General features: G+C 37.3%; 1 protein-coding gene across 1 annotated transcript in view; it reads left to right on the top strand.

Moving 5' to 3' along the window:
• Positions 1-2491: 2491 nt before the first annotated feature.
• LOC106689476 (cytoplasmic dynein 2 heavy chain 1) overlaps positions 2492-11770 on the top strand; it is a 59131-nt gene continuing 49852 nt past the window's right edge. The window contains exons 1-4 of the mRNA XM_024362905.2: positions 2492-2645; positions 4104-4261; positions 4440-4676; positions 10969-11200. Of these exons, the coding sequence (XP_024218673.2) occupies positions 2492-2645; positions 4104-4261; positions 4440-4676; positions 10969-11200 (781 nt within the window). The remainder of the gene's footprint in view (positions 2646-4103; positions 4262-4439; positions 4677-10968; positions 11201-11770) is intronic.

Here is an 11770-nt window from a genome sequence, read left to right as displayed (position 1 = left end):
TTTCATCTAATAATTCCGAGTTATTTATTGTTAAATTAGTTTCAATCACTTCAATTTTTTCATTTGCTTTATTTTCTAACCCCATTAATCTTACCCTGTTACCTTCACGCAACTCTGTGTTTATTGCCTCAAATCGATCCTTCACTTTGTTTAAATCACCCTTTATTTCACCCCTCATATTGTTCATATCATCTTTCATATTGGTTATAACCATCATTAACTGTTGAAACATGTCTTTATCTAAAATATTATCATTTTTATTCACCTCACTCATTAAGTCATTTTCATGGACACCATTTTCTACAGGTAAGTCATTCCTACCTTTAATGTTTTGGACAACATTATCTTTATCATTTTCATTTAATACTACCACCCTATCATTTAATTTTCCAAGAATCACCTCTTTAGGATCTCTACAATCAGTTGTCTCTACTTTATCCTCCATCATTTACTACTTAAGTTATAAAAACAACTAATTCAAACTTAACTCTTTTAAAAGCTGTGTTCTGATTGCCATGACCTAATTTGTAAAGAATCAGGCCACACCTGTTGGGCGACAAAATGTATACATCTGTAATTAATGATCTGTAAATTAATGATGCACGTAGTAGGGAACATGCCACGCGAGTATCAGATTATAATCAGATGCAACTTATTGTCGAAGGTGGGGATGCGAATAAGGAATGTGGGAAATCAATGGGATATTCGGTTGGGACAGAAAAAATTCAGTTGTCAACGACTTGCGAGGGGAGGGATACCGTGAGTAGGGGCGGTTAACAAGATGGGTAACTGGAGGGAGTTAATAGCGGAGGAATACACTGATATATTCTTCAAGCAGGGAAATAGGTTGGGGAAGACGGGTAAGACTGTCCATGAAATCCCATTAAAGCGAGATATGGTTACGTACGTGAAAGAAAGAAGATATCCTCAGGCACTCCGACAACACTTTCGGGAAGAATTAGAGAGTCTAAAGGCACAAGGCATAATAGTGGATAGTATGTCGCCATACAATAGCCCTTTGTGGGCTGTGAAGATGAAGAGTCTACCAGGGGAAACTTCTGAAAAATATCGAGTCATGATAGATTGTAGTAAGCTCAATGAGAATATGGTGGACGAAAAGAATCCGATCCTGAGACTAGAGGACATTCTAGACAGATTAGGAGGAGCAATCATATTCAGCACCCTTGACCTTTAAGCTTGATATCACCAAATCGCATTGCGCCCCAGGGACCAACACAAAACAACCTTCACGTTTGAGAGGGGTCATTATGAATTCACTCGTATGCCATTCGGGTTGAAAAACGCACCAATAACGTTCCAGCGCCTAATGGACAAATTTGTATGCGGGTTGGATGAATCCATGTGTCAGGTCTACATGGACAACCTTCTCGTGTTTAGCAAGTCGGAAGAGGAGCATATAAGACATCTGGAGAAGGTCTTTCAGAGGATTTGACAATTTGGGTTGAAACTGTCCCAAAAAAAGTCGGTGCTAGGTTGGGAGCAAATTAACTTTTTAGGACATGTAATCTTGGGACAGGGAATCAAGCCTGATCCACAGAAGATTAAGGCGATCCAAAAGATGGCTGTGCCAAGGGATGTTAAGGGAGTTCGGAGGTTGCTAGGTACCCTGAACTATTATCGGAGATTTGTGCCAGAAATGGCAGAATATTTGGTACCCATTAATAACCTCTTAAAGAAAGGAAATTGAATGATCGTGACCCCTGCCATGGAGAATAATATCCGCAAGTGTATGGAACAACTGCAGAAGGAACCTGTCCTGGCCTTTAACTTTGAACGGCAATTCATTATTACGACAGATGCTAGTGAGTACGCACTTGGTGCGGTGTTATCTCAGGAAGGGGAAGGAGAGGAGTGCCCAGTTGCTTGCTAAGCAGACGCCTTATGGATGCCGAAACAAGATATAGCGAGCTGGAGAGGGAATTGCTGGGGATAGTGTGAGCCGTAGATCATTTTCGACCCTATGTATTTGAGAGAAAATTGGGTACCTCCAATGGGTAGGTAAATTGAAGGAGTTCTCTGCGATGGTTATCCGTTGGAAAGAGCTCCTCAATCAATACAATATCGAGATAGTGTACAAACCAGGGTAAGAAAATGTAGTGGCTGATTGGCTATCTCAAGCGCTTATGGTAAATGCCATCAAGGAAGATAGGGGGGAGCCTTCTGGGGATGTGAGGCAGTTCCTGCAAGAGTGGATGCCAGGTGAAGAGGAAACTAGGGACGGTCTGGAGTTAGACGAAGGAGGCTCGTCATCTTGGAAGACGAGGACATCCGGACTGATGAAAGTAGATTATAGCAGCTACGGACGCAGTCCGATAAACACCATATGGTCTCAGCCGGGAGACAGGGAAGACCTCATTTGTCGAGCACTAAAAGATGCGTCCAAGGCCGGGCTGTTATCTGGGAAAAAATTAAAAGACTCTGGCGATCGGAACAGTTAGGGGTAGACCGCGTGCTCGTGCGTTGCTTGAGGATGGTCGATTCAATACAGGACGAGAAGCAGCAGAAAGAAATGACGTTGGCGTACCATCAGGGGAAGACGAATCACAGAGGTGTGAACGAGACGATGCAAGCCCTGAAACGCAGATACTTCTGGTGGGGTATGAAAACTATACAGGAGGACATAGGTACTTGTGACGTATGTCTTAGCACAAAATATGACCGACACCCACCAAAAGTGATCCAGGAAGAAACGCCCATGGCTGACACGCCCCTTCCAGACCTTTAAATGGACACCTTCTCCTGGAAGGGTTATAAATGGATAATAGCTATGGACCTCTTTAGTAAAGTAGCTATGTCCCATCTCGTTAAAGAAAAATCAGCCGAGGCAGTACTAGGAGCGTTGAGACAGTGGTTCCAGTTCTACGGCATTCCCAACAGGATTTCATCTGTTGCAGGGAGGGAATTTGACAACAGTGCAATCTGGGAGGAAATGAGAGCGCTACGCGTGGAATGGCACCTAAACATGCCAGGTCATTCCAAGGGAAGAGGGGGAATAGAAAGATTGCACAGCATCCTTGGTGATCATTTAAGGGTCTATCAGTTGGATAAAGGGTTAGAGCCCCACGAAGCGATGACGAAAGCAGTGGTGGCCTATAATCATTCAATACACGCGATAACTGGATTTTTACCCTTCAAAATTCTTGTTTAGCTTCGGGGGGCGCCGACGGGATTATAGGGCCACAACTGGTAGTGGGGGGAGGTCATAAATAACGGCATGGCACTAACCAAAATGTGGCGGAAAGTCAGGGAGAGGATAGTGCGCGAAAAAAACAAACGGTTATCGGGACAATTGTCTACTGCCGGGTGGGGACAAATTGGAGTAAGGAGTTACAGCGATACGAGGGTCCATTCCGGGTGATTGTCATAAGAGAACACAATGTGGTTACAACAGAGAGTGTAAACAAACCCAAAAAGAGAACAAATGTCCACATTGAACAACTGAAGTTCCCCACATTGGGAACACCGTAGAATGCTGGAATATCCTCATCTCCAGACACTAACGAAGATAGTATTTTTTTTATGTTTTGTAATCCTTCTATATTATTGTACATGTAGATAACAGGAGTGTGTTGACGAGGTGTAGATAGTGAAACCAGAAGTGCATTTTTAGTTAAAGTTTAGAAACATCTGTAAATAGTTGTAAGAAGTATTGTAGTTATTATGTTTTATTCTTTTTGTTTTGGATTATATTATTATTTGTGTATCTCAGGTTTTGGTTGTAATTTTTTAAGTTTATGAGCCGGTTCATAAACTGGTAGGGGGGAGTTACAGGATGGCCAGGCACAATATCAGCCGTAATCCTAACTCCCCTCGTAAACAAACACGCAAAGTGTATATAAGAGGAATTAAAAGGAGTAATAAAGCAGTGTTATTCCAGCAAGCTAGTAAGTCTTTTCAGTGTCCCTTTTTCCTTTTTTTTTTTTATTATCTTCACATAAGTTATATATATAAAGTAGATATTTAAGATTATTCTGCTTTTTAAATTTTATTTTATTTTACATTCAGTTTTTATTTAGAATTTTAATTTTAATTTAAGTTACTAAATTTTTTTAAGCCAAAATATTTTGTTTTATTTTTTCAAGGTCTCAAATATATTCTGCCACCAACACTCAAACTGAATGAAGTGTTCTTAGAAACAGTTGCTACTGAGCCTATTCTCATAATATCATCTCCTGGAAATGATCCTTCAAAAGATATATTTTCTCTAGCTTCTGCAAATGGGAATATTAAGCTTCATGAGGTATTTTTCAAATATTATCTTGGGATTATAACCAATGTATGATTATTTTATAAGAACACACTTCACATACATATAAAAAGTGGTTCACTAACTTTGCATTATATAAATAATGCATAAAATCTAGGATTTTGTTAATAAATAAAAAAATTTGTAATTTATTTTGAAAACATTATTTCAGCTTGCTGCTGGACCTGGATGTGAAGAACTTATCTTACAAGCACTAAATGAAGCATCTAGTAATGGTGAATGGCTAATGTTGAAAAATCTTCATTTAATAATATACTGGCTGCCTGTTTTTGATAGAGAGTTTCATAAAATCAAACCCCACAAAAATTTTCGAATTTGGCTCACTACAGAGCCAAATGAAAAGTTTCCTCCAGGATTTTTGAACCAATGTTTTAAAATTACTTATGAGGTTAGAAAACTGACTATTATTATCCATACCCGTTCCATCTATCATAAGTACATAATTACACCTACTCTCAATTCTCTTTCACATGCACACCCACACAAATATTATGATAGAGTTTAATGATTTTTTAGCCATAATCTGAAGATATCATTGCCAAAGAAACAATGTGGAACCTGTTTTATTTTTGATCCATTTACAGACTTATCTGAACATAGTATCACCTTGCTCAAAAGATTTGCATAACAAAAACATTTCCCTCAACATCAATTGATGTTAGTAATTTATTCCACAAAATATTCCTACCTATTTACCTGTGTTCATTTTTTAGTACTTATCCAATATCTAATTGTTGGGGCGAGGGGTTTTTCGCAATTGAAAGTTCAATCTCTTCCCCAGATTTTATTGTTCGTTGGCTTAGGAAATAAAAAAAAAAAATGGACTTGAAATTGATATTACAAAAATTAAAATAATAAAGAAAATTAAATAATTGATAGACAATTTAATAATATTTAAATATAAATAAATGAAATAAGAAAATAAATTGTTCTGTTGTTACAAAAATAAATAGTGAATTATGAAATAAAATATTTATGTATATGAAAAACTGAAACAATTTAAAAGAAAAGAAATAGATTAAGAAACAAAAGAATTTTCCACTACTTTAGTTAGTTAGTAAATCAAAAAATAAGGATGTTTGAGTGTGGACCAACAAAGAAAAAAATAAATAATCACTCACAGTTGGCGGGGGGATGGGGGGTCGATATGCACATATCAGATACCTCTCTTGTCTAATCTCATCTGAGATGGATGTTTGATGCCAATAGCTGGTATAAAATAAGATGTTGGGTGAGGGTCCTTCAATAAACAGTTTCTTGAAAAACAAGTAGATTAGCGTGAGTCTGGTGAATGAGAGCGCCAGGTGGGTCAGACAGCTCCAATGCCTCATAATACTGACTGCAAACTGCCTTATCAGTCTGTATCTAGGCTATAATCCTACTGCCTATCGTAATGTTGTATACATACCTTACCATAACGATGTATAATATATACTCATACCACAACAAACCTCCTTATGTCCCTTATTTTACATAACAAATTCTCAGTAAATTTTAATCACTAAATAAAACTAACTTATAGTTTAAATAAAACAAACTTATAATTAACAAAAAAACAAAAAGATTGGAAGTAAATAAAAATTAAATGAAAAAAAAAATGCACTTTTGGGCTTTAACAATGATATACTTAATTCCAGGCACCCTGAATGTATACTGAAATTTTATTTTAATTAGTGTGGAACGTGTGGGTTGAATTACAAGACACTTCACCTTCAAATTAACATTGATATATCTTTTTAAAATCAATTATTAGTCCCTGGAGGGGCAAATCATGTTAGTGTAGTTAGTAAAATAATAATTATATAATGATATAAGATAATAACAGATATTAGGGTGTCTCGTATGATTGTTTTTTTTATTGTAGTAGCTTATCTGTAATAGTGGTTCAAAGGCTCACTGCTGCGGTTACTTCTATGTCTGATTGGTGCATCCCCCATCCAGGGAATAGGCGAAATGGTGAATTTTCACCTGGTATCCATGAAATGTCTCTTAGAGGCTGGCCAACTTGTCCACGGCTGTGGTATGGTAGCAGGGATCAGCCAGATCCTGGCTTGCATGCTGTGAGAGATAATTTAAGGTGGTATTGCAGTCAAACAAAGATGCAGCATCTTTGGGCTCTTCTAGTACGCCCTGCAAGGAGGGGGGCATCAAAAAAGGAGACCCTGATTTTATTCAAAATAAAAAAGTACAGAAAAATCAGATTGTGTAAATCTGACAAACCGCCCACCTAAGTTTGGTTCAGCCGGATTTAAAATAGAAAAAATGTAAAGAGAGGGGAAGGCACAGTCTGCCATGAAACAATCCGGCTCTAGACAAGAAAGCCCGTAGGCAACAACGTAAATGTATTAAAACTTAACCCTTATTCCATATAAACTCATCAAAAACAAAACAAGACAAATATATAAATGTATAAATTTACACAATCCAACGAAATCATTCTTGGTCGAAAGCATTTGACGATTGGTTGTTGGTAGCGAGATAAATAAGGAGAGAAAAAATTCTTGGGTCCTCAATGAGATGAAAAACTACCACCCACCCTGATTACCTAAGCTTAGTGAAAAATATACGCAGTTACCAGTTGCTACTGAAAATGTGTGGGTGTAGGGAGACGCGGAACTGAGCTGGGCACCATGGATATCCACGAAGAAATATCTGCAATGAAATCATGATGATAGAAGGCGTGAGGGCGGGTTTGTATGACTGTTTCCCACTTATGACAGCGTGGGCGCTTATGTTTTCGGGAACCGAGTTTCTTAGGTTTTCAAATGAAATTGCTCTGACCCAAAATGGCTATATCTTCCCGTATGAGGAGCAAGATGCTGGTGGCCGAGGTACTATCAGAGTAGGTCCCCATAACAACTTTACCGAGTACCGTTGACACAAGGTATAGTTGACCATCTGGGCTTGTTGGAGGTTCGACCAGGAGAACCTGGACATTGCAATTCGTTGTTGTTGAGAGTGGAACAAAGTCTAAAAGTCATCGAACCTTTGATGTTATCGATTTGAACACATTCTAAACCCTTAAATTGATTCTTCAATCAAAGGGTTGCAATTGGCCACCAATCCACGTTGTGGATATGCGGGCATGAAATGCTTGGACCCATTCAGTACGGCACAGACATTACCCATCACTGCTTCCAAACAAGAATCATGAGACCTGGACGTATCACGAGTGTGATCCACAAAATCCATGGACTTTGGCTAAGTGACAGCGGCAGGGGAACCAGATCGGCTTTCCATATGTAGTATGCAGTGATGCTTGACACTACAAAACGAGCACAAGAATGCTGAAGGGCTGCCCTAAGCGTGGTGATCCGACCTAAGGCAGTTCCGGCACAGAGCGGATAACTGAACGAAGTCATGGCTCCTGAGGGGTTAAGGCGAGAAATTTGTAGCACCGACTTAAGAGGTGCCTCCCATTACAGCGGGGACAAGGTCCTCCCACCGACTTTGCTGGTAAGCAAGGAGACTCTGGCCTTCCTCTACCAGTAGGCCTATCGCGTGCAGCGTCAGAACACTGTCAAGTTCTTGAGATAGCATGCATGCCATTAATCTCTGTCTCGTGAACACTATCACCTCATCGACGGTGGGGAACTTGCTGCTAGCTTGGGCAAGCTCGAAGTGCCGTCTGGTGACGGGGTCTAAAGCTGTTCAATGTAGACAGGATGACTCCGATTCCTGGACCAGACCATGAAATGATTCAATGCCCTCCCCCATCTCAGCCAAGTATGATATGTACTTTGCGCATCCAGCCAAACGTACAGCATTTGTGATCTAAGACCCTCTGCAGGCATCTTGATTTGCATTTGATGCGAGAACTCACTGGTTATCATACTCTCGGAGCCAGGCGTCCCAGGCCGGCTGATAGGAGTTGACATCAAAAGAAAATCTGGACAGCAGCGACACAGATTCACCACTGAGAGCTCTCTTAAATATTGTATCTTGTTTATGGGAGCCAAATGCGTGTTGTCATAGACAAGTAAAACAAACTTGTCCCGAAATTGCACCCAGGAGGATAGATCACCATCGAAATTCGGAATCTGAATGTTGGGCATACAGCCGGGTACATCGGAGCAGCAAATTCTGGTTTGGCCTTTTGAGCAGCGGAACTGCATTGAGCCTTAATCTTGCGGACTGCACCTCGGCTCATCACAGATTGTTCCGGATCATGTCATAGGCTGTCTCCCAATCCGATGGCATTGCAGAAGACCCCGGTACATGTACAGTTAATCTAATTCATTCCATATCAGCTTATACTCGGCCTAAAGCGCTTTGCAATCGTCGTAATTGACTTCAAAGTCAATAAATGGATCGTCATCTGCCACCATAATGATGCAAAGAGACCTCAAACTGAGGAATTCCTGCCTGATTTGTCAGAGTTAACGCTCCAGGCACTGAAAAATGTTGAAGTTGGTAACTGGTCATCTGTACCCATTTTTATTTACTTTTATTTTATTTTATTTTTTATACAGAAAGACTAAGTCGAAATAATTTTTTAAGTAACGAATAAAGATATATAATTAATGTTAGTATAAATTGGTGAATTTAAAATACGTTTGTTGAAATATAAATTAATAATTTAAATAAATATTATAACAACCATAAATTAAATAAATATTAAATATGAACCAATAAGTAGAGTAACTTTAATAACTCTAACTTTATTCGTTACAAGTCTGAGAGAACCATTAAAATAATACTAAATAGGATATTTTTAATATTTTTAGAGAAAATTTTAGAGAAAAAAAATGGTTAATTCTTATTTTGGACTATGAACTTATGAAAATCTAGAAAACTATTTTAGACAAAATTAGCTGATGAAGTAATGAAGACTAAAGTTATCTGCAATACTAATGGACACAGAAATAATTAACATTTATAGTTTAGACTTATCTATTATTGTGGTTCAGTAAGAGTTGGAAACAAAAAGTAAATTCTGGAAAGTAAAAAAAGTAATAAATTTGTTTGGCATTTGGAATGAATTAAACAGGGAAAAATCTGCTTTATCCTTTTCTCTAAAGTTTAAACATTTTAGGGGATGGTATCTAACACTATACTGCCTATTTATTATATAGTGCTGTTTTTGTAATGAGTTGCAAGGATGTCCTTGTAATGAGTTACAAGGTGTTTCACAGAGAATTCCAGATGAATCACTGAAGCATATACATACATATCGGTAAACTTACTCTTTGAATCAAGTGCTGAAATATATAATGTGTACCTTAAATATATACTGTGTACCTTGTACATCATTTTTCAGCTTATTGCAGAGGTCTGAAATGTTAATTGAGGAATCCACCCTGAAAGTTGTAATTTATTCACACAAAAAATTGACTGTTTAACTAAGAATAATTGGCTTAACAAGATAGAGGTCTAGAAGCAGTCCCACACACAAAAAATTGATCATTTTACTAAGCGGTTAGAATATGAACCTGAATTTGCTTTGAATTTAAGATATTTTTACAGAGCTGTGATTTGGTCCCTCTTTATCCTCTTAAAATAAAAAAAGTACCATACCTATTAATCCCGATTTTCATCTTATGTAGAGGGCGTTTTTTTTTTTTCAGTTGGCTCTACAGACTGCCCGAACCATGCCTACCTGTTTTGGACTGCTGCTTTCCAGTTTGCTGCTCTTTTGTATTTTTGTAGATTCTGTCTATCCATTTGGTTTTTGGCCTCCCTCATGGTCTCTTGCCAACTATACTGGTATTGTTATATAGAGGTGTCCTGATGGATTGCTTCATCAGTTGCTAAATTTATCATGGCATTGTACACTCTTAGCTTCAGATTTTTAGGGATTTTTCAGGATTGTAGTATTCTTGACAGAGAGAAGAAGGACATGTTTGCACTTGTTATACGCTGGTCTATCTCAATCCATTGATCATTTATTGATGTTATTGTGGAGCTTAGGTATTTGATTCTGTCTACTTTTGATGAATGATTTTCCATCCACACAGATCATGTTGTTATGGTGAATTTTTCAGCTTATGATCATATACTTTTTTTTGTCTTCATTTAATTGCAAGCCGATCTCCTCTGCTTTTCCTATTAGGGACTTTTCTTGTCGTCTATGGTTACTTCTTAGGGCCACATTGTCAATCGCGTATGCCAGGACTTTATGTTTCATTCCGATGTGCACCCCATCATTTTTGCCTGATGGTCTTCTAATCACTTTTTCTAGAGCTAAGTTGAACAGCATTGGTGAGACTCTACTTTTGTCAGTTTTGCCAACTTCCCGGGGATTCCCATCTCAGTCATGATCTTCCAAAGGCAGTTTTTATCTGTGAAATCGTTGGCTGCTTTGAAGTCGACAAATAAATTTTTGAGTATCTGTTTCAGGATGAAGATCTAGTCTAGTTTGCTCTTTCCTCTCCTGACCCCTACTTGGTAATTGCCTTTTTATTATATTCTCGTAATACCAATATATCTGATTTAGCAGGATATTGGTCATTATCTTGTAGGCCATCGGAAGGAGTGCTGTGCCTCTATAAATGCTGCATTCGCATTTAGAGCCCTTCTTTAGGATAGGACAAATAGTGTAGATGGCCTTATTAAAAAAAAAAAAACATTTATTCAGAAAGGAAAAAAAAGATTATTTATGCTTTTATAAAATAACATATCATTTATATCTTTAGTATGCATTTATATGATGTATTATAATGGTTTGAACAAAATTTTAGGCACCTCCAGGCATTAAGAGAAGCATGGAGAAAATTTATGACAACTGGAGTCTTGATAAAGAACTAGGTGTAAGTATAGATGCTTCAAAAGTCATGTTTGTGCTGGCATGGCTTCATGCTGTTTTACAGGAAAGAAGACTTTACATACCTCAAGGCTGGACAAGTTATTATGAGTTTAATAGTTCTGATCTTTCCTGTGCAAAAGATATTATAAACAGGCTATTTACTAGAGGTAATAGGCTTTTTAAAAAAATTACAAATTAGAAACAAGTAAAATATTGATGAGAATTCTTCTTAACTTATTAATATTTCAATAATTTTACTTTTATCAATGTTAATAATCTTAGTTTACATTTATTTATAATTTATAATCGTAGTTAAAATCTATGTTTTTTTTGTTTCTATAAGTCATTGTATTTTAAATTACTCTTACTTTAGTTTAACTCTTGATTAACCCTGTCTCGATTATCTGTGTTAGGGATCAACCATGCTCACTTTTTATAAAAAATTAGTAAGTCACTTTTTTCAGCCACAGCTAATTAACAGCTCTGCTTTAGTAGTTTGTTTCTGATTTTATACCTTCTTCTCCTTATTTGCAAACAGCTCATTTCACATTTGCAGTTAGTTTTTGGCCTTTGTTGTCATGAGGAATCAACAATGAGTGCCAAACATGAACATGTTTTTTCTATTGAGAAAAATTTTTAAATATTAACCTCATTGTAAGTGTAAAAAAACATTGATATTTTTTTTTTTTTTTTTTTTTTTTTTTTTATTTACTTTTATTTTATTTTATTTTTTATAC

Source organism: Halyomorpha halys, unplaced genomic scaffold (genome assembly GCF_000696795.3).
Source record: "Halyomorpha halys isolate HHAL.00 unplaced genomic scaffold, Hhal_1.1 Scaffold1371.1, whole genome shotgun sequence".
In the NCBI taxonomy this organism is placed as follows: Eukaryota; Metazoa; Arthropoda; class Insecta; order Hemiptera; family Pentatomidae; genus Halyomorpha; species Halyomorpha halys.
Note: the sequence above shows the minus strand (reverse complement) of the source record. Positions and strands in the feature narration are given on the sequence as shown.